This window comes from Macrobrachium rosenbergii, chromosome 8 (assembly GCF_040412425.1).
Source record: "Macrobrachium rosenbergii isolate ZJJX-2024 chromosome 8, ASM4041242v1, whole genome shotgun sequence".
Classification (NCBI taxonomy): Eukaryota; Metazoa; Arthropoda; class Malacostraca; order Decapoda; family Palaemonidae; genus Macrobrachium; species Macrobrachium rosenbergii.
Genome location: NC_089748.1, coordinates 54,132,070 through 54,156,097, shown reverse-complemented (window position 1 = coordinate 54,156,097; position 24,028 = coordinate 54,132,070). Strand labels below are relative to the sequence as shown.

Sequence of the window (24,028 nt, the reverse complement as noted above, 5' to 3'; positions counted from 1 at the left end):
CAGGTTTACCCAGGCACTTTCCAGTAACGAAGCTTCCTCCTGAACCACTGGAACCAGATATTGAGCCTGGTCCCACTAAAACAGATTGGGATGATGAAACTCCTCCCTGGGATGGGAAAAACGACACTGAAGTACCAGGTTTACTGCCGGTTGTGGCACTCCAGTTCCCAGTTCCCGTAACGAAGCTTCCTCCTGGACCACTGGAACCAGATATTGAGCCTGGTCCCACCAAAACAGATTGGGATGATGAAACTCCTCCCAGGGGTGGGGAAAACGACACTGAAGTACCAGGTTTACTACTAGTTACGGCACTCCAGTTCCCAGTTCCAGTAATGAAGCTTCCTCGTGGACCGCTGGAACCAGATATTGAGCCTGGTCCTACCAAAACAGATTGGGATGATGAAACTCCTCTCTGGAGTGGGAAAAACGCCACTGACGTACCAGGTTTACTACCAGGGACACCATACCAGTTCCCAGTTCCAGTAACGAAGCTTCCTCGTGGACCACTGGAACCAGATATTGAGCCTTGTCCCGCCAAAACAGATTGGGATGATAAAACTCCTCCCTGGGGTGGGAAAAACGACACTGACATGCCAGGTTTACTACCAGGGACAGCATACCAGTTCCCAGTTCCAGTAACGAAGCTTCCTCCTGGACCACCGGACCCAGATATTGATCCTGGTCCCACCAAAACAGATTGGGATGATGAAACTCCTCTCCGGGGTGGGAAAAACGCCACTGAAGTACCAGATTTACTACCAGGGACGGCATACCAGTTCCCAGTCCCAGTAACAAAGCTTCTTCCTGGACCACTGGAACCAGATATTGATCCTGGTCTCACCAAAACAGATTGGAATGATGAAACTCCTCCCTGGGATGGGAAAAACATCACTGAAATACCAGGTTTACTTACAGTTGTGGCACTCCATTTCCCAGTTCTAGTAACGAAGCTTCCTCGTGGACCACTGGAAGTAGATATTGAGCCTGGTCCCACTAAAAGAGTGTTGGATGATGAAACTCCTCCCTGGGATGGGAAAAACGCCACTGAAGAACCAGGTTTATTACCAGTGACAGCATACCAGTTCCCAGTCCCAGTAACAAAGCTACCATCTGGACCACTGGATCCAGAGAGTGAGCCTGGTCCCACTAAAAGAGCGTTTGACGATGGAACTCCTCCTTGTGATGGGAAAAATGACCAGGGGCTTCCAGGAATCTTCGTTAATGATGGACCACCTGGAAGTAATGGAGGAGAGTTGAATCCAGGTAAGTTTGCATAGTCTAGTTTCAGAAAATTATCACTTCCAAACGCAGTCGAAAACGGGAAAGGAATCTTCATCTTCTCTCCTAAAATGGGGTCGAAATCAATGTCTTCCATAAGCAAAGAAAAGTCTGAAAACAAGAGGTTATTGATTAGACCAACACCAGCAAAACAAGAATTTGAAATGATTTTACAGGCAGTAACTTGACCAAGTTCATCTCAGTAAAGTGTTTCATTAAAATATTAAAGTAAAATTGTATGTGCTAGTGTTTTTTCTAGTTATTTAAAACAAAGGCTAATTAAAAGTAAAATCTCTGATAAATATGCAATTACTAAATGAAGTTTTTTCCATTTTGACTATTAACATTACACCAGAAATTTATAAAAAGCATTCTATTTGTAAAATGAGTTACAAACACTTTCAAGGAATATTTTATGTCTACCATTTACTGAAAAGCATATTATATCAAGGACCTCCTCCTCCTCCCTAGTTCTGCATCCATTTTCAGGAGAAACTGTCACAATATAATAACAATAATAATAATAATAGAAATGATAATTATAATAATATCGTTGAAAAGAATGGCAATCTGCATGCCTGTTGGGCTTATATTTTGTCTTCCCAACTTGGCGTATAAGTCTCTTCGTTTCAGCAGGTAAATGATAAAGAAGTTGTCCAAAGTTCATTTATTATTCCAGCGCTTCACTAGGCCTTGCTAGAATTGAGAGGAGATGAATGGTACCAGGAGTACTTGCAGAGAATATTTATACCCAAAAATGAGTTTACTAAGGAGGGCGATTTTTGATTGGTCGGTCTTATTCGTGGAGCTCTCCTATTGGCTGCGAGTCTGGCTGACCAACACGGAGGCTGATTGGTTGGAGCCGGGGGATTCTGTTCATGCCTCAAGGAGGAGGGCGGCTGTATTGTTGTCTCAGGGATGTGCCTCTTTGTTCTCCTGACGGTGATCGGCAGGAGGAGGATTTCCTGAGTAACATTTAGCTAAAGTAGGTTTCCACCGAAGGATGGCAAAGGTCTTCTTGTAGTGGAGGCGGCGGTGGTCCATGTCACCATCGAGGATTATGGTATTCATCATTGCGATTTGCACACATTGAGAGGCGTTGCCGTATTCCCTCATGCAGCGTTGGTACACTACCCCTTTGTTTAGATGGAGTCATTGTCACACCAATGTAAGAATAGTGGTATCCATTCTTGGGGCACAGTATTTGATAGACCACTCCTCTCCTTTTCATGGAATCACTGCTGACCAAGGGGCTCTTCTTCATGAGGTACTGGGCAGTTGTGCGTACTTCGCCATGGGTCACATGAACCCAAATGATGTTCCTCAGTGTTGACTTGACCTTTTTATACTCCATATTCATGTATCCCCTATAGAATAATTTTATGGTCCATGCTCCTTCCCTGGGGGCATAGCTAGCCTGCTGATACCACCTGTCAACTCCGTTCCTTAACAACCTACCAATATTCTTACACTGGTATGACAACGACTCACCTCTCTAAGAGGATCGGCGTCCATCTACAGAAAAGGGTAGTGTACCAACACTACATGAGGGAACACGGCAACGCCCCTCAAAGTCACCAGATCGTAAGGAATACCACAGTCCTCAGTGGTGATGTGGACCACCTCCACTGCCACTACAAGGAGGCCCTTGCCATCCTTCGGTGGAAACCTACTCTAAATGTTACTCAGGAAATCCTCCTCTTGCTGACCACTGTCATTGGATGGGTCGATATCGTTCTAGGCTAGCACTCTGTTGGGCCCGCATTCGATTCTGCGACCAGCAAATGAAGAATGAGAGGAATTTATTTCTGGTGATAGAAATTCATTTCTCGTTATAATGTGGTTCAGATTCCACAATAAGCTGTAGGTCCTGTTGCTAGGTAACCAATTGGTTCTTATCCATGTAAAATAAGTCTACTCCTTCGGGCCAGCCCTAGGAGAGCTGTTAATCAGCCCAGTTGTCTGGTTGTTCTAAGGTATACTTTTTTTTTCTCCTTCAGCGGTGAGCAGAGGCCCCGCCGCCAACCAATCAGAGCCTGCGTCTATCATCCAGACTCACACCCAATAGGAGAGCTCCACGAATAAGACCGACCAATCAAAAATCGCCTTCCTTCTCTGTAACCTCTTTTTTGGGTATAAATATTCCCTGCATGTATACCTAGTACCTTTCACCTCCTCTCAATTCTAGCAAGGCCTACCGAAGCGCTGGAATAATAAATGAACTTTGGACAACTTTATAATTTACCTGCTGAGACGAAGAAACTTATATGCCAAGCAGAGAAGGCAAAATATAAGCTCAGAGGAATACAGAGTGCCATTCTTTTCAACAATATTATTATTATTATCACAATCATTATTATCATTATCGTTGATACTTTCTCCTGAAAATGGATGTTGTAGTAGGGGGGAGGAGATCCTTGGCATAATATGCTTTCAAGTAAATACAGAGTGCCATTCTTGTCAACGAATTTTGCCTCAAAGAGGGTCTTCTCCCAAGATAATAATAATAATAATAATAATAATAATAATAATAATAATAATAATAATAATCTGATTGTAGGTGAGTACGAACGTTCCTCTTGGTGAAAAATGTAATGCCATCCCGTGGGGTTTCAAAATTCTCCCATTTAGTGTGAAGAAACCTACAAAAAATCCAAAAATAACGTCCTGCGAATTTTGTGGGTTCTCGTTGCTTGTTACGGTTATTATTATTATTATTATTATTATTATTATTATTATTATTATTATTATTATTATTATTATTATTATTATTATATTAGTCTCAAGTAAATCGCACTGAATCAGCCTTAACATTAACGGATTATTATTATCATTATTATTATTATTATTAAGTCTCACTGAATCAGTCTTAAGATTAACGACGAATAGAAAGAAAATTATTATTATTATTATTATTATTATTATTATTATTATTATTATTATTAGGTCTCACTGAATCAGTCTTAAGATTAACGACGAACAGAGAGAAAATTATTATTATTATTATTATTATTATTATTATTATTATTGATACGCTATTATTATTATTATTATTATAAGTCTCCAGCAAATTTCACTGGATCGGCCTCATCATTAACGAGAAAGCAAAAAAGGAACAGGACTTACTAGGCTGTCCTTGCACCATGAGGCTCCCCCAAGGACTCAGGAATCCTACCAGCACCAGAAGCACAGTGAGTCGATCCATCCTGCTCCTCAGAGTGGATCCTGAAAATATGCCATGATGAAAAGGACTTTTATTATGTTAATAACGATGATGAAGGAAACGATACTCTATTAAAGATATTATCGGAAATTCCCGTTGGAATCCCTTCTGCCTCGTAGAGTGAACTATATTGAAATCTCGTGATTTGGTATAACCTTAAAGACCAAAAATTATAAAGATAAATACCCTTCCTAAAATAATAGTTACCTAAATTATGGAAAAGATCATTTTCTCAGTTCAGATTTTTCGTTTTATATAAGACAACCGCGCCATATACATTCTGCGCCAATTATCCTTAGTAAAGATAGCCATAGCAGTGAAGGAAATCATGAAATTAACATAAATCAAAGTAAGAAAATTCTGGGGTGGTTAGTCGATAAAAGATTTGGCCGAGACAGTGACAACTGGGGAAAGTCAGTGTTCTTTTCCAGATCTTTTGCAGAGGTCCTCCTTCCTTCCTTGCTTCAGCTATTCTCTGATTTGCTTCTTCTCCAGCTTTATCATCGTCTTTTATACATTTACTCTCAAATATATGCCTGAATCATCTCTTTCCCTTCTTCCCTCATCTATGCCAATATTTATCTTCATCTTTCTGGCTTCCATTTACAGTCATAACCTTATTCTGGAAGACATTCTCTTCTTTTAATCCCTTAGAGCAGTGATTCTTAAACTGGGGGCGCCCCCACCCTAGGGGGCCGCCAGAAGCTTCCAAGGTGGGCGCAAGCAGGGTTGCTAGATGGTGCCTAGTATTTTTTATTTGTATGCCACTGCAAAACTTGCCAAAATATTATCACTCCTTCCATATTCATATACAATGAAGTATAATAGTATACAACAGATAAACAAATTGTTTATAGTTTATAGTTGGCAAAAAATTTCATGGGTAAATGTGGGATCTATACATAATGCAGAGGGGGGCGCCAGGCAAAAAAAATTAAGAACCACTGGCTTAGAGACTTGTCAGCAAGTCTGCAGCTTCTCTACACTAACTTCTGCAAACACCAACCACTCCACTTCCCATTCAGTATACCTTTCCTTATCTCACACATCCCACCAACATGTTACGGGTATCAATATGTACAAGGACAGACTAGGGACTGGAGTGGTTGAGAAATGCAGTACTTGAGTTGGGGTGGCAAGTGTAGTGTCTGGAACAACACTGGGGCGGGTTAAGAGTATAACTTAATAGGTTAGTTTGATGCTTGTTTGGGTAAGAAGGGTGTGGCCGGAGAAAAGTTGTAATAGTAAATGGATATGGCCCAGAAATGGGAAAGAGATTTTCTGGGAGAGTTGACATCTGTGCCTGGGTGAGAGTGGTGAATGGAGAGTGTGGAAAGATACTGAAGACTGATGGTGTCGAAGGTGACATGTTGAAAGCGATTACAGGTTTGCATAATGCAAGAAAAACGTTCATTTTAAAATAGTGACGCGAGGAGTTCGAGGAAGAGCAAGGGATGTTGGTGCAGAGCTATGGGATAAGAAAAAGGGCCACGGAGAGACTGCTGAGTGCCTGGCGTTTGTAAAAAAATGCATTGTTGACTGAGGATAGTAAAGTGAAACTGTAAAGAAATGAATCATTCTGGAAATATTAGTAAACTGAGAAACTAATAGAGAATGTAAGGTAATGAGGTTAGTGGAAATTGAGAAGGAGGAACAATGAATGCTAGTAAGGATGATGGAAGTATGTATTTGGAGGTCAACACAACATGTAATAGGGGGATGAAAAAACTGAATCACAGGGTAGGCTAATTAGGGGAGGTAACAGGGTGCACGCAAAAGATTTTGAAGGATAGAGTAGTATCTATGGAAGCCTAAGTAAAGAAAATAAATTATGTACATTGAGAAAGAGTAAAAGAGTGAGAAATACGGAGGTTCACATTAAAGTCCTCCTGGGCCTCTGTAGGCCTGCTTCTGTAACAAACCCTTAAATGTAGAGAGAGTTCTAATTCCAAATTAATGACCTTTGTGCCCCGGGCTAATCAGTGTGAAAACCTTGGCCCATAAAGCAGGTATTTAGTCCGTTATGACAATAATATATACATTCCGTTTTGTGCTTTTATACCCATTTATATGGGGTGTACAGTGCCTTCTTTGAAGGACTTGATTGGCGGTGGGTAGGCCGTAATGACCGGCTGACCTCCATACTAACGAATTTATTACCGAAATCCACGAGGAGAAAGTAGTCCCAGTTCTGTCTGTTATAGAAGACAATGGGCTTTGTTTATGTGTGTATTAGTCTGTAACATCCATTTGCTTTCAGCAAATATGATTATACAATATATCGATAGCAAAGTTTCCGCCTCTGATGCGGAATATATATATATATATATATATATATATATATATATATATATATATATATATATATATATATATATATACTGTATATACACATATATATATATATATATATATATATATACACATATATATATATATATATACTCATATATATACAACATATATAGTACTGCACGACACAGCAGTTGATTTTTTCTTGCTGAGACAATCTTAAAATAAAAAGTGTACAGGTTGTCTAAAACTCGATCATAACTCGTCACATGATAGCTCTTCTAACCAGCAGCAAGTTATGAAACGTGAGTCAGCATTTTTGTGCCACTCGGTATTGTTTACATAGTGTAAATGTCAAAGAGATAAACTGCGTTACAGACAAAACACGATAATGCTAGACAACGCAATGCTGGTTGGCCATGACTTGAAACCCCACCCTCTGGATCTCTTTCGAGTCAAAGAATTCTTCGAGAAAGAAAACAGCCGGATCCTGAAGGAAAATCAAAATCTGACCCAGTTTCATATTTTGTGAGATGGGGATAGTCTAGCGTTAACTTCAGTTGATAAATTAATTGGACTTTATGAAGTCTTGATATCTACAGATTTGGGTCAACAAACACAAGTGAATGAAGGTGAATGTATCAAATAAAATAACATGAATCGTTAAAATGAGAAGTAAGTAACACAAAATACTGTCATTAATTCTTTAGTTCAACGTATCCACTAAATGAGACACGGATTTTACTAATGATCTGTCGGACAGAAAACTCGGAAATACTCGATATTCATAACGAACAGCGACCCCACTGCACGAATATTCTGAACTCTTACCTTTCCAGGTGTTCTAATTGATTCCCCTCTCCTGAAGAAGACGAGCTCCTTCCACGTCGCCGTCAGTGTGCGTCTTAGAATGAGGAAGAGCTGCAGATATATCAAAGAGAGTTCGTTTGGAATATTTCTAGCTCAAACAGACGCTGCCAGCTGCATCCAATTAAATTTGAGCTCAGCCGCAAAGAAAGGAAATCGGACATTTCAATTGGTGGTCAGTTGATTCGTGCATTCCAAGGTTATGGAAAACAGATGTTTTGATTTTGCGTCACGTTGCTTCAAGTTGTGCGTGGAAATATAATGAATCCAAATATGTTTAGGCCCTTTTCCGTATCCCTGTAACGATGCGTGGATGTTTTAATTTCTCGATGAATACGTTTATATTTCTTCTGCCAGGCTCTAACTGAAGTTAAAATAAAGGAAGATATAACAGAAAGGAAGGGATGAAATGACAGACCCCAGAAAGGAAAGTAATGACAGTTTGAACAGCTGTGAAGAAAGTTGGATGGTACACGTAGTTTACAGAAATGTAAATTTCTGTAAATTTACAGAAAATGGTCGACCACTGCTCTGTAATGTCAGAAATCGTGAAACATTAGATAAAAATTTTTTAGCAATTTTTTTTTTAGCATTTTTAGCATTTTCTGACACGCGTGCTAAATAGATTTTGTCAGTGTCACAATGTTTTGCATCATTGTCTTATCATGAAAGACGGCGTCAGTGAGCGTAGCTATTGTATCGCCAGATTACATACATCAATCAGTTCATCATGAAAGGAATATTTGCGCAGGATTCTTTACATGAAAAGAATTCTCTTCTTTAAGAAGCTCTAATGACAAGCGAGTCTAAAATAGTATATGTTTATTAATCCGTCTGAAACTCAGAGTAAATAACACTTATCGCATTGACTCAGTACACATGGAAGGGGATTGAAGGTCTGATAAAAGAATATATATATATATAAAAAGAATATATATATATATATATATATATATATATATATATATATATATATATATATATGTCTGTGTGTGTGTGTGTGTGTGTGTGCCAAGTGTGTACATATGTATATATACGTAAAATATATGCATATATATACTTTATATATATACACACATATATATTATATTATATATATGTATATATACATATATATATATAAATATATATATATATATATATATATATATATATATATATATGTATATGTGTGTGTGTGTGTGTGTGTGTGTGTGCAGAATCTGCTGGTCACTTTTTACCAGATAAGTTAAGAGGGCATTGTGGCGATTACAATTACACATGTATATATATATATATATATATATATTATATATATATAAATATAATTTTGATAGATTCAATGACCTCTTTAACTTATCTTCCTCGCACTCTCCTGTACAAGCTTACCAAAACATCCCAGTAACCAAGCGAAAAAAAACAATAGATGAAGAAACTATTGAACAGAATTCGGATTCGCTCGCAAAAGACATATCATTTCTTCATTATTTTGCAGTTCGGACATATTATTCATAGTAATAAGCCAATTCAAAAAAAGTGTGAAAGAATGGAAAAGCTAATGCATTGTGGTTTATATATCAAAGGCTGTTTGGCAACCGTAACCACTATGGCCTAGAGACTTAAGGGAACGGAACCTTTTCTCCTGATTATTTTGAAACTTTTTGTCAAAATGTATGGGGCCCTTCACTTTGTGTAACGTATAAAACAAAACAAACGCTGAAAACATTTGTCACATTTTAAAAATGGGGTGCCTTTTTGTTGCAAATCTCCTGACATAAAGTACTTTGAAACACAAAGAATTCCCTAAAATAATGCAAATTTTTTGTATGTATTTACATGTGGCTATTCTTTTTGTTTGCGGCCAGGCCCCTAACCCAACGCCTCTGGGAGAGCGTATCTAACTGACGTTTGTTATTCCCATTTCTGCAAAACCCCAGGTTGAAAACCCGTTTCCAGAGACAGTATGAACGAACGGAGCACGGTTGATTATTTTGAAACTTGTATTTCAAACTGTGATGGGGGTTTTAAGACTGACAAGATATATTCCTGTATTTGTTTAAGAAAAAATGATCGTCGATATTGTGCTGGAAAAAGTGTCACAGTTTAAAAAGTGGTTATTTTTTGCATTGAATCTTAATCTAGAAGGTCAAAGTACTTTTACAAAGTTGTTTTGAGCAATGGAAATAAAGTTCAAGTATTATTTGGTTTTGGGAGTAAGATTGCTGAGAGATTGAGAGAGAGAGAGAGATTTCAGCATTTATTCATTTTATCTAGAGACGTTTGTTATGGTATTAATAATAATGATAATTTTTTTACATCCACGTTTCCAGAGGCAGATGGTGAATGAATATATAATTTATGAAATAATAATATGTTAGCATGAAAATATTTCGCTGGGTAGGACCTAAGTTAAGACATTTGGATAAGTTATATTTGTTTTACAAGAGAGAAAGATCGGTGGATTCTAGCACAAAAGTGAGTTTAAATAAAAGTGGTTATTTTATTGTATTATATTACATATATAATGAGAATCATTTTACATTGTATTAATTTTCTTCGATATGTTAAAAGAAAACCTGCTTTAACTAATACTTATCGATAACATTATTTAGAGTTTTTTGGGAGTAAGAGAGAGAGAGAGAGAGAGAGAGAGAGAGAGAGAGAGAGAGAGAGAGAGAGAGAGAATGGTAATAATAATAATGATAATTTTTTTATTCCACTTCAGAGGTACGGTGGGTACTAATTTTATTTTATGAATTTGCACATGTTTAAAGAAAACTTATCTTGACTAGTACATATGGATAATATATATTAGAATTACAAGAGAGAGAGAGAGAGAGAGAAATATATAGAGATATAGATATAGAGAGAGAGAGAGGAGAGATAGAGAGAGAGAGAGAGAGAGAGATAGAGATAGAGATATATATATATATATATAGTAGATAGATATAGATAGATTCCATATATAAATTCTGGGATGAGAAGAGAGAGATTGATTAGAGAGAGATGTTAAAAGAAAAAACCTGTATCTTAAACTAAAAATTGTTTTTGATAATTAAAAAGAGAGAGAAAAGAGAAGAGAGAGAGAGAGAGAGAGAGAGAGAGAGAGAGAGAGAGAGAGAGAGAGAGAGAGAGAGAGAGATAATAAAATTATAACTCCCTTATTCCATTTTCCAGTGGGTTATTTACATTTATGAATTTCAGTTTAAAAGAAACAGTGGTTATAATTTTACATTTTATGAATTTACAATGTATTAAAAGAAGAAAGAGAGAGAGAGAGAGGTAAACGCAAAAAGGGGGTTGACAGATAAAAACTTGTTTTTGAGTGGAAACCCTTTTGCAAGCTTTGTGTTAATAAACTGGAGCGCACAATGCAAATGTTGCTAAGTCAGTCATCACCGAACGGGAGACGCAGCTAATTTCAAAACATCTTCATTACCCCAAGTCTTCCAAGTCTTGAAGAACATAAGGCGATATTTGAACGTAGATCTCACGCACTCTAGTACTAAGAAGTATATCTTAGTTTACCCAGACCACTGTGCTGGTTAACAGCTCTCCTAGGGCTGGCCCGAAGGATTAGATTTATTTTACGTGGCTAAGAACCAACTGGTTACCTAGCAACGGGACCTACAGCTTATTGTGGAATCCGAACCACTTTATGACGAGAAATTAATTTCTGTCGCCAGAAATAGATTCCTTAATTCTTTATTGGCCGCTCGGAGAGTCGAACGCTGGTCTGGTACTAAGAGAAATCATCTACCGTATTTACTCTTAGTCCCGTGATTGCTTTTAACATTTCGTTAATAGCTTTTTAGGTAATCGAGTTGAAATATCTCACTTCCCGAGAGGCCATAGGTCTCCCCAACCCCCGACCCCCTCGTCTGAGTGCAGTTGAAAAATCAGCTTTATTGACGAAACGAATTTGAAAACGTCTGGGTAGTTTAGAAGCAACTTCGAATGTGGCAATTGAAAAAGAAACTTAAGTTGCTGTAAGAGTTTTTTTTTTAATATAACTTGGAGTTTAATTTGTTTTTTTCAATTATAGGTCGACCGTAAGATATTTGATTCTGATTCAGAAACATGAGTCATACAAACACATGCACGCGCGCAACCCCTGCCCATAAATACATAGTTATTATATATATATATATATATATATATATATATATATATATATATATATATATATATATATATATATATATATATATATTTATATATATACAGTATATATATATACATTATATATATATAGTATATATATATATATATATATATATATATATATATACTGTATATATATAATCAATCATACGTGGTTCTCCACGTAGGTCATCAATATCAATATTTTGTTAGAGTTAGCAAAAAAATAATGCCCTTGTTGACTGTTGTTGTTTTAGTCAATGAGATTGATCGTTTTTTGATATTTGGAATAAAGCTCCCATACCTGATGTAACTATATATATATATATATATATATATATATATATATATATATATATATATATATATATGTATGTATATATATATATAGAGATAGAGAGAGAGAGAGACTGTCACACTCTTAATATTTATAAACTAAATAACAATTCATCCGCCTCAAATCTTTTTCATACTGACTTGAGAGTGTTGTAAGATTATCAGAAAATTCCGTTGTTGTCAGCAAGGTACAAATATGACAAAATGGCATTATGAGAGCAATTTTTTACCTAAATATACCATAAATTACGGGTTATTAATCCTTTCCGTTTTCCACTTTATATCAACAAGAAATTATCTGCAACGATATCAGTGAGTCGTTGTTGTTACTGTATAACGAAAATATAATAATAGTAACGATATTAATATTATCATTATCATCACCATAACTCAACGTGCATTAACAATTTCGTAGGTGCTGATCCGAATATTAGTTTCATAGAAGAGAAACAAAAGTTCCAATGTGCGACCTGCATCACTGCATCACTCAACTCACAAGGGTTAAAATTAAAAAAAAAAAAAAAAAAAGCACACAGTGCCTGAAAATAAAATCATTGAATGGATTGCTTACAAATTTTGTCAATATACACTGAGTCTGGTGGGATAGAAGAATTCCATATGCACTATAGAATTGTTATTTTGAATATTTAATTGTCAGAAATAGGAATTCTGCCAGCACTTGGGTGGATGAGCGTAGACTTATCAATCAGAACATCAGCAATTCTAAAAGGAATTATAGTCATATGTATAATTATTATAATTATTATTATTATTACACCAGACGCCTAGGGATGTTAGCTGATAAGGTTACCAATTTTGCTTCTTATTATTATGATAATGTTTTGCAATAGATGGGGCAGTTTAGCTGTGTACTCCAATGTCAAGTCTACTTTTTTTTATTTTTCGATCTATTCTTTAATGTAAATTAGAGACTGGGTGACCTAGTTTTCCCTTCAGAATGGCTAGTAATGTTCAGCTTCTTCGTGACTTGTCGCTATCTCTTTTATTATTATTATTATTATTTTATTATTATTATTATTATTATTATTATTATTATTATTATTATTATTATTATTATTATTATTATTAAGCGTTCATTTCCTCACTGGTATATGGTCATAAAACTTTGATATACTCTGCGTTCATATAAACGTTTTGAACAAAAAAGGTCTCCTAGACAATGAGATATTCCTATAAGCTATAATGCCTTCTGTTGTGTTCTATAATCTCTTCTAGAAACGGGAGTGCTCTCTCTATCTCTCTGTCTCTCTGTGTATATATATATATACACATATATATTATACGGTATATATATGTATGTATATATATGTATGTATTTGTATTTATGTATAAGCGCAGAGCATGCATATGCTTGGTTGTGCGTTTTGTTAAAAAGAAGGCTCACAACTGATGCCTATAAGATTGTGGGCCATTTATTGGTTAACTTTTTCAAAAGTTATAGCTTCGAGTAATGTCTTGTTGTTCGCTGGATTCTAATTCAAGCTTGAGCCTTCTATTGCTTTGAGCCATCTATTACGACATTAAGTCTAATGTAAGGTTAAGTCAAAGTCTAAGTGAATTTTCAAGTTTGCATTTAGTGTAAAGAATGAAAAGGGCAACATGCCTTTCTTACAATATAATCACAGGTAAAAACTTTCAGTGCTCTTTAATATCTTACAAGAATTGCTGTTCATAAACTTTTGATTCCTAAAATCAGTATCAAGTAAAGACTTTGCAAAAGTATTAAGGCATAATGTTACAAAGACGTTCCATTAATAAGCAATACTTCAGGTCACTGAGAAAACAAAATAAACCTTCCTTTTTAATGAAAGGCATTAAAGAACTTAAGGAATACCAGCTGGCTAGATGGCGTCAGGAATCCCTGCAGGGGGTCCTACATTCGGTTGAAATGGACTGTCCTGGGGAAGGAGCTGAGGGAACCCTTGATTTCCAAGAGCGTTGCTGCTAATATTATTGGCTGAAGCCTGGTCCTGCTTGGATCTCTCCGATAAACGGAAGCAATCTCCCGGGGTGAAACCCAAATGGTAGGTCAATTTTTGGTGGTGCAAAGTCTCCCAAGCTTTGTAGAGCTAGCGGATCAACAAGGGTAAAGTTTCCAGTCCCTGAAACAAAGCTGCCGCCAGAACCACTTGACCCGGAGAAGGATCCCGGTCCTGTCATGAAAACTCTGACACCGCTGCCGCCATCTCTGGGCGGGACGAAATAGCTTTGACTTCCATCAGCGTTCTGGAAAGACACAATACCTGGTGACAGAGTTGATGTAGAGCCAGGAGAGATACTTTGTGGTGGGGGAGATGAGGTTGAAATCAATACTGTGGATGATCCAGCTGATGAAAGTGCTGCAGGTGATGCAGGAGTTGTTTGTCCTTGAACAAGAGCAGGTGTCTGGGAAGTTACTATTGGTTGGTTTGTTGGTGCTGCAGGCGCCAGCGTAGTTGCTAATGGTTGTGGTTGTGTAGTTCCTGTAGTTGTTTGCGGTTGTGTACTTGTAGATATTCCGGCGGCTATTGTAGGCACTGCAGTTGTGATTGTTCCAGCGGTTGTAGGCGTACCAGCAGTTGTTTGCTGTTGAGCACCAGGTGCCTGGGTGGTTGCTTTCGGTTTGCTACCTTTAGCTGGCGCGGGAGTTGTTTGGACTTTAACTTTCTTGGATGACTTAGCGGCTCCTATGGGGAACGCCAATGGCCCCACTCCGTAAGGATAGAAAGAGTCTTCAAAGTCCAAATCCCTACTCCACCATTGGAGAGGAGAGTCTTCAAAGTCCAAATCCCTACTCCACCATTGGAGAGGCAAGTCTTGAACGTCCATATCCCTACTCCACCACTGGAGAGGCTTGGCTGGGAAACTGTTTCGGAAAGGGTCAAACGGGCTCGGCATACTTTGTGGCCATTGATAATCTGGAATTGAATTTTTTTAAGATTAATAATATGGTAAGCTACGTATACAATGGAAAAGTTTGCTGTCAAAACGATCCGCAAGTGATAACCAAATGCATTACTGGTATTAATGAATGAAGAAAAGTTTAATTCTGCACAACTGAATAAAAAGAACTGAAGTACAGTAACATTCTGAGAAGTTGTTTGAAGGCTTATATTTTTTGTCAGTTTGAAAAATCAGCCTAATGGCAAACTTAAGAACGGTACATTTCATGCTGAGGTAAATATGATAAGAGATTGTGCAATTTATGTGAAAATGACAAAACTGGCTCTGTTGCATCGATGCTAAGAAATGGTATTTAGAACTCATTTATTTGGTTAGATAATTTTACATAAGTGTATTAGATAACTAACTACAGCAGCTATATCTTATGAAACTTTATGTAGCATATCCCTTTTCGTTGCCAATGAAAGTTGCGAATAGTTTAATTAATATAGTGTAAACAAAAATTTATTATTATTATTATTATTATTATTATTATTATTATTATTATTATTATTATTATTATTATTATTATTATTATTATTATTATTATTATTATTACTCTTTTCACGTCTACTGGGTGGCAGTTATACCGCGCTCATACAGATGAAAAAAATTAGTAACCTGAGGGAATACTGTAAACAAGACGTAATTCTAGGAATAACATCAAATCGTTACTTTCCAAGATTACGCATTAGCGCGAAAATTAAGTATAGGAAAGAACGAAAATAAACGAAAATTAAAAGTATTGATTACTGAATTAACTCAGATACTCTTATTGCAACGACTGTCTACATACAATTACATTATCTTTCACTATAAACGACAGTCTTTATACAATTACATTATCTTTCACTATTGGTTCTGAGGTACTTGACTGTTATAGTTCCTCGTTGGGGAAGTGGGGTCTCAGATAGCACTCTGCTGACCGCGAGTTCGAACCTGACCGACCAATGAAGAATAAGAGGAATTTATTTCTGGCGATAGAAATTAATTTCGGGCTATAATGTGGTTCGGATTCCACAATAAGCTTGTAGGTCCCGTTGCTAGGTAACCAGTTGGTTCTAGCCACATAAAATAAATTCAACCTTTGGGCTAGTCTTGCAGAGCTGTTTAATCAGCTCAGTGGTCTAGTTAAACTTAGATATACTTAACTTTAACTTGACTGTTATGGGTTTCCTGCCATTTCACATCTAACATTAACTTAGAGACGCTCTTCTGTGATGTATCGTCATACACAACAGAACGCTGTAGATTATGAATTTAGAAAATGATAGTTATATTTGTTAAGCCAGTACATCAAGAAAAGTGCAAATGAACCTTTAAGACACATTTACAAGAGCCTTAAGAATCAATAACCCTATATCCTATGTATATTTATTGAGCTGAAATAAAATTTATTATTATTATTATTATTATTATTATTATTATTATTATTATTATTATTACATATTATTTCAGTCATGTTTCAGACGGTTAACTAAGAGCTTAAATCTGAGAACTTTTCTCATATGACGGCATTTTATTAGGTTTAAGTTTATTCCGATCTTTCAAATTCAGGCAAATTTGGATGAATCTGGGATAATATGTAATGACAGACCTCGCGTCAAATAAGTTTCTTGATTTCTGGTTTCAGTTATTATTTTGATTAGCTTGGAATGGTCAGTTCTTGAACAAAATACTATGAAATCTGTGTCCCAAGGATTACGTTCTTCTGAGTAAAGTCGGAGGTTCAAGAAATTTGGATGAACCAGATTTGCCATGCCTGGGAGAAATGAATGAAATGAGAAAGTATATGACTCATCTCCCCATGGCAAGACGTATTATGATGAAAAATGAGGTTGCTATGGCTGGGAACAGTATCTACATCAGCGACCTTTTCTATAAGGTCAGTGACGTTAGGTAGTAATGTTAAAACTTTCCATTAATTATTCCGATTGACATTTGTAGTTTGTCACGAAAATTATCGGCATTTGTCACTTTGGATATTGTCTCACGGATAGGGAATTGCAAAGATATTGTCATAGCTACGATAAATATTGTCCAACTAAAAGGGAAGAACAAAGGTATTGTCATGGCTACGATAAATACTTTCTCACGAAAAGGGAAGAGCAGATATTGTCATGGCTATGTTAAATATATTGTCTACGTTTGCTATAGTTTGACAAAAAATGCGGCTGCAAAGATATTGTCATGGCTTCGATAAACATTGTCACACGAAAAGGGAAATGGAAAGATATTGTCATGGCAATGTTAAATATTGTCCCTTGAAAAGGGAGGAACAAAGATATTGTCATGGCTACGTTAGATATTGTCACACGAAAAGGCAAATGCAAAAATATTGTCATGGCAAGACAAAGATATTGTCATGGCTACGATAAATATTCTCATACTAAAAGGGAAAAACAAAGATATTGTCGTGGCCACGATAAATATTGTCACACGAAAAGGCAAATGCAAAAATATTGTCATGGCAAGACAAAGATATTGGCATGGCTACGATAAATATTATCCAACTAAAAGGAAAGAACAAAAATATTGTCACTAAAAGGGAAGAATGCATTGTCATGGCAATGTTTTACTGTCTTCGATAAATATTCCTATAAAAGGAAGAACAAAGATATTGTCACATGAAATATTGTCTCACGAAACGGAAGTGCAAAAAGATATTGTCATGGCAATGTTAAATAAGGGAAGGACAAAGATACTGTCACGGCTACGATAAATATTCTCTTACTAAAAGGGGAAGAACAAAGATATATTGTCATGGCTACGAAAGATATTATCTCACGAAAACGGAAGGGCAAAGATATTGTCATGGCTACGTTAAATATTATATCAAGAAAAGGGGAGTGCAAAGATATTGTCGTGGCTACGATGAACATTGTCTCACGAAAATAAAGTGCAATGATCTTTATTAAAGATACGTTGAACATTGCCCCACGAAAAAGGAAGTACAAACTCATTACTTTGTATCATTTGAGGCGCTGTTAAAGGCGGGTTGGCGATCTGATGAGGACGAACCCCCAAGGGGTAACTATCTCGATACCTCGCAGCATAAGGTAATGGCATTATCACCGGAGGAGCCGCTCCTTGCACAGTGTTGCTCCTCCAGAGATTCAGGAATCCGGCCAACACCACAAGAACTCCCTTCGGCTCCATTTTCCTGAAAAGGAGAAAAGAAATATACAAACAATAATAATAATAATAATAATAACACACACACACATAATAATAATATTTTGATTTTGTCAAAGACGTGACGTTGATTGACAAAATCAAGAAGAAAGTATCACTCATTGATGTCGCAATACCAAGGACACCAGAGCAGATGAAAAGAAAAAATTGGTAAGTATCGAGACCTGAAAATCGAAATAAGAAGGATATGGAATATGCCAGTGGAAATTGTACCCATAATCATAGGACACTAGGCACGATCCCCAAGATCCCTGAAAAGGAGTCTGGAAAGACTAGATGGAACAGGTCCAGGACTCATGCAGAAAAAGTGTACTACTAGAAACAGCGCACATAGAGAAAAGCGATGGACTCCTCAAGGAGGCAGATGCAACCTGAACCCCACACTATAAAAACACCAGTTGAATAGGATGCCTGTGATAGACCAAAAATAATAATAATAATAATAACACACACACAATAATAATAATAATAATAATGAGAAAAGAAATAATAATAATAATAATAATAATAATAATAATAATTAACACACACACACACACACACACAATAATATAGAAATCATCAACACACAATCACGTGTGAGCAGAAATAAATTTCTGACTCACGTCGGGATCGAACCCAGGTCTTACAGGTGGAAGGCAAGGCGCCATCCATCAGGCCATACAAGTCTAAAAGAAGTTGGAACCTGAGCGCAACTGCACCCAAGGAATTACCTGGGCAAGCTAACTGCCTAGTGGATAGCGCCCTTGCCTTCCACCTGAAAGACCTGGGTTCGATCCCGACGTGAGTCAGACATTTATTAATAATAATAATAATAATCGTCATCTCGTCGTGAAAACGGTCCTTTTGAAAACAAGCAAAGAAATTATAATCAAAAGTTCAGAATGGACATTTCCTTCAAACTGGGCATACAGCAGTATTTTCATATCGCTAGTCTTGAATATTTTTGCAAAATTACCATATAAAATCCTTTTTTTGCTTCTTTCTCTTTGTCCTTTCATTTTCTCTCTAGCTTTCCATATCTTCTCTAACACCCTTCCGGTCTCCTAATTAGCTACATGCAAATTCCCAGCCCGTACCTGTAATCTCAGGTTTCCGATTTCCAGTTTGTCCAGCCATTCCTCCTATCCAAGCAATGTTAACCAAGCTTCTTTATGGTTTTATCAACAAAACTCCGAATTTTCTTCTTGTTAATTTGGTTTGCAACATTTTTTCGTTGTATTTATTTATTTTTTTCACTTATTTTGTCATTTTAGAGATGTTTATCAAACTTGCTCACTCTCCTATTCATTCCTTTTCATTTCTTTGCGTCTTTAGGTTATTCTAACGATTTAAAAGTGCAGCACAAAAATATCTGACTTTGGGTACAGAAGAAAAATTAATCCTGACAATAACGATTATTTTGCTTACATATCATAGGAGCGTTTGAAGTGTTATTGCAAGGATGAAGACAGATTATTCTCCGAGAGCAAATTGGGGGAATAAAGGCAGAAGAGAAAGCGAGAGAGAAACTGTGAGCTTAGCTGTTGAAACTTCGGAGAGAGAAGGTTGTGGAGAAAAGCGAATGCAAAGAACAAATGAACATCAGGATAGGAATAAAGATAGATTTGACTGATGTCATTTTCAAAGAACCAACGTTAAGCCCAGCTTTACAAGATGGTCATATATTAAGGGTGTTACCAGATGGGCATTAACATATTTCAAGAAGTGAGACGTTATTGGGAAATACTTTTGTGAAGTTATGTCAATGTGTTAAAAGTGGGTAACAAGAGAATGGAGATCCGCGTTGAAGGGAAATTTTTTTATAGAATTATTTGAATATGTGATTGTCCTTTTTCCCATATGTGAAATGTGGCGTAAGGAGAAATCAGAATTATAATGTCAGGATACTTAGTTTACCTTGGAACATGTGAAAAATAAATTTTTTTTTTTTTGATTGATGATAAAAGGCATGGTGGGGGACCTGTAGTATATATACTAGACCGGTAGTACATATACTGTATGTATATCGCATATGTATATGTATATATATGTATGTATATACGTATACATATACATGTATAGATATATACCTCATGGGTATATGTCGAAAAGTAAAAATATACACGCATACTCGAGATCAAATATACACAAACACAAATGCACACACGTGTATATATATGTGTGTGTGTGTGTGGATGTGCTGTTGTGTGCTGTGTTTCGTGTGTGTGTGTGTGTGTGTGTGGATGTGCTGTGTGCTGTGTCCGTGTGTGTGTGGATGTGCTGTGTGCTGTGTCCGTGTGTGTGTGTGTGTGGATGTGCTGTGTTCGTATGTTTGTGTGTGTCAACAGAAAACTGAAATTATATTACCTTCGTAACGTTGATGCCCTTCCTAATTAATGTACAAAGTCTTAAATGCAGCGCAATAACGTTTAATCAAATCGTGAAGTGTTAGCTTTCTGAAAGGATATCATCAAAATGCAAGATCTTCGAAAAAAAAACTCGTCTAGTTACTTAGCAGACAAGTATCTTTCCATTAATCTCTAAAACAATGAATTTGCAATTACGTAATGAATATGAGCCTTGATATTTGATAATCATGAGGGCTGAATGTCATTGAAATTTTGTCTGCTCATTAACTAAAGGAAAATTTTTCTAACACTCCATTGCTTGTATAAACGTTATGGTACTGGATATAATATTCTCGTCACTAACTAGAAAAGGAATCAACATTCACGTAATGTTTGCATATAAAAGACGTACGTGTTGTAACCTTAAAAGCGACGTGATATTAAGAATATTCTCGTATTAATGTAGCAATGATTATCGATAGCCACATAATCTTCATAGTTAATATCTTGTTTATTCAATATCCTTCAATATAATGAATATGGTATACCTAATTTCTTGATTGTCACTTATACTGTATAAATTAAATAGCGGCGCTATTTGTTAAATTCATAAGCATTCTTAGCAGAGTAGACTAATGTCGACATTGTTATGATACAGGTATGAATTTTGTTGATCCAGCATGGTTGTTATCCACTTATCCATGCGAAATAAATGTGCTTCATAAATCATAAATGGTAAATCTTTTCACAGTTAATCAAAGTATTTTGAAAATTTTCTTAAAATTGAAAATGAAATATAAAATATGGCATTCACTCTTAAGACGCGTGTTATGGAATCGTAAGTTAGGTTATGTTAGTTTAACCAGACCACTGAGCTTATTAACAGCTCCCCTAGGGCTGGCCCGAAGGATTAGATTTATTTTACGTGGCTAAGAACCAACTGGTTACCTAGCAACGGGACCTACAGCTTATTGTGGAATCCGAACCACATTATGACGAGAAATTGATTTCTATCACCAGAAATAAATTCCTCTAATTCTTCATTGGCCGGTCGGAGAGTCGAACGCTGGGCCACCAGCGTGCTAGTCGAGAGCTCTACCAACGCCTCCAATGAAGAACTTCATTAAAAGAAATTTTATCATGTAGAAATCATCTCAAACAAAAGAGTATATAAGCTAAAATCAACACAAACGAAAATGTTTCATCCTAAAATAAAAAGTGCAATAAGGTAACCGATGTGATTTAAAGTCTGCGAATCCAGCAAAGCCTTTTGATTAACATGATTAAGTCCAGGTCTTTAAAGATACGATTCCAGGAAGATAAAATCTTAAACTAAAAGGATATTACCAACGCAGGTAATAACGAACATTACCTCACAGGTAAATATCACAGCAGATACCTTTCCCTTTAACCACGCAATCACAGGAAATTCAGTAATTACCTTTCCAGGTGATTTTGGTCTGCTCTCCTGAGGGGACTGGACTCCTTTAGGCGTCGCCGTCTGACTAACTAGTGGGCAGGGTTCATAGAGGAGCAGCTATAAATATAGCAAAAGCACCTGTTTGGTTTGTTCGCGTCCCCGTTTTGGACGACCAATCGTAATAGAGCTTAGGCGTCATAGAGAAAAATTCTCGTTTTTGATTGGCTCTGAACCAGGTTGTGTACTCGAGGTCATGTTGTCGCGGATGTTATGGTCTTGCTTGTGGGTGTTTCGCTTTTGTGAAATATAAAATCATAGGCAAGGTAAACGATAAGAAAACTTTTATGAAGACTCAGCTTGCCTGGAAAATTCGAAATTTTACTCTCTTCACCGGGGAAGATTTGCCTAGACTGCTGTTTAAATAAAAGATTTGTTTAAATATGACGAGAGTTGAATTGACCTGAATTAGAGCATTATTTGTTTTGCATCATATTCGATGGTTGGCCAACGAGGTAAAATTATCTCTCTCTCTCTCTTTTCTTTTTATGATAAATAGGTGTAATGTGAACATTATACTGAATGACATTCTTACAGTTGTGTAGTCCTCGTTTCCTTTTATTTCTTATTTCATTTTGCAATATCAACGATTTTTTGCACAAAGGTCAAAAACTAGACTCTCTCTCTCTTACTCTCTTCTTACGAAAGCAACATATACCATAGTACAAACAAGGCAATGCTCAGTCCTTGTTTCGTTTGTCATTTCACAAACTAATCACGACTTGAGCTGAAAAAATTATAAACTACGTTACTCTACAGCTCTCTCTCTCTCTCTCTACTTTTTAACATACAGCATTTTTCTAAGGTGCCTTTCAGTAAAGATCTTATAGCTCAGCTGGGTTCAGTTTCATTTCCAAATATTGAAATTGATCTTTTCATTCTGGTGTGGTGTCTTTATGAATCATCGAACTAATATTGATCGTAAGTCCTGATTTTCCGATAGTCTTATTCATTTTCTGTACAATCTCCACGGCCAGAGAAACCATTCAGAGGACGAAAACAAATTCCAAAAACTTTAAAAGTCTTTGTAAAATCAAAACATATAAGGATCGCTTAGATTTTCGTAGACTCAATAGGGCAGGGCATACAGTTAAGAAATAGCGAGTTTTCTGAGAGGAAGCACAATACAGGGCTAGTTTGTTCTGATTTAAAGTATTAAGTATTACCTAGAAATCCTACAGGCTAGATTACTGTTTATTATTACTATGGTGAAAGTCAAATCAAATCTAAATGTTTCAAATAAATTCTTATATGGAACTGCCTGAGAAAGTTCATTTCACTTCTTTTTGGAAACCTAGACTGGCAAGAATAATAAATAAATATAAACGATTTCTACAGTGAACAGTTAAAGGCTTCCTTGCTACAATCACATTTTCAGATTTGCTGCTGTTCTGCTGCATCAGAAGGAATTGCTCTAAAATTAAATGAAGAAACAAACTAAAAAATGTGCCGAAGTTTCCTCGGCGCAATCGAGTATTCTGTACAGCCGCTACAGCGTATGATCAAAGCCACCGAAAATTGATCTATCTTTCGGTGGTCTCGGTGTAATGGTGTGTGAGCCGCGGCCCATGAAACTTTAACCACGGCCCGGTGGTGGCCTATCCTATGTCGTTGCCAGAAGCACGATTATGGCTAACTTTAACCTTAAATTCAATCAAAACTGCTGAGGCTAGAGGGCTGCAATTTGGTGTTTTTTTTTATTGGAGACTAGATGATCAACATACTAATTTGCAGCCCTCTAGCCCCAGTAGTTTTTAAGATCTGAGGGCGGACAGAAAAAGTGTGGACGGAATAAAGTGCGGACGGACAGACAAAGCCGGCACGGTAATTTTCTTTTACAGAAAACTAAAATTGGCCAAACAAAAATTTTTTGTTGGGCTGCCTGGATACAGTAGAAGGGACGCTTATTAATTTTTTAACATTTATGGAACTTAGAAAGGCTTGGGCGATGGTTAAAGCATTTAC

At 36.6% G+C, this 24,028-nt stretch overlaps 2 protein-coding genes across 4 annotated transcripts in view; both read right to left on the bottom strand.

The window, feature by feature from the left end:
• The window catches only part of LOC136840877 (secreted protein C-like), a 9,310-nt gene extending 1,532 nt beyond the window's left edge, over positions 1 to 7,778 (bottom strand). The window contains exons 1-3 of one of the 2 annotated variants that reach the window (XM_067107830.1): positions 7,625 to 7,778; positions 4,405 to 4,503; positions 1 to 1,389 (exon numbers count right to left, since the gene is read on the bottom strand). The exon at positions 1 to 1,389 is cut by the window's left edge and continues 1,532 nt beyond it. In XM_067107830.1, the coding sequence (XP_066963931.1) occupies positions 1 to 1,389; positions 4,405 to 4,483 (1,468 nt within the window). In that variant the 5' untranslated portion in view covers positions 4,484 to 4,503; positions 7,625 to 7,778. The remainder of the gene's footprint in view (positions 1,390 to 4,404; positions 4,504 to 7,624) is intronic. The other variant, XM_067107831.1, reaches the window with a different exon arrangement.
• A 5,915-nt stretch (positions 7,779 to 13,693) lies between these two features.
• On the bottom strand, positions 13,694 to 22,185 carry LOC136840875 (rho GTPase-activating protein gacO-like). 2 transcript variants are annotated; one of them, XM_067107828.1, is made up of 3 exons: positions 22,028 to 22,185; positions 18,028 to 18,224; positions 13,694 to 15,036 (listed from the first exon to the last, which is right to left on the bottom strand). In XM_067107828.1, exons 2-3 carry the CDS (start codon positions 18,218 to 18,220, stop codon positions 14,090 to 14,092), a joined length of 1,140 nt encoding a protein of 379 aa, XP_066963929.1. In that variant the 5' UTR covers positions 18,221 to 18,224; positions 22,028 to 22,185; the 3' UTR covers positions 13,694 to 14,089. The 2 variants fall into 2 exon arrangements, with proteins under 2 accessions (XP_066963929.1, XP_066963930.1); XM_067107829.1 differs by having other exon boundaries at positions 21,959 to 22,099.
• Between the last annotated feature and the right edge of the window lie 1,843 nt (positions 22,186 to 24,028).

What these genes read in the sequence shown, in the direction of transcription:
- LOC136840875 (XM_067107828.1), bottom strand. Translation starts at nt 18,220, where the DNA reads ATGGAGCCGAAGGGAGTTCTTGTGGTGTTGGCCGGATTCCTGAATCTC. An exon ending in AGCGCCTCAAATGATACAAA is followed by an intron (nt 15,037 to 18,027) that starts GTAATGAGTTTG and finishes ATTCAATTCCAG; the next exon opens with ATTATCAATGGCCACAAAGT.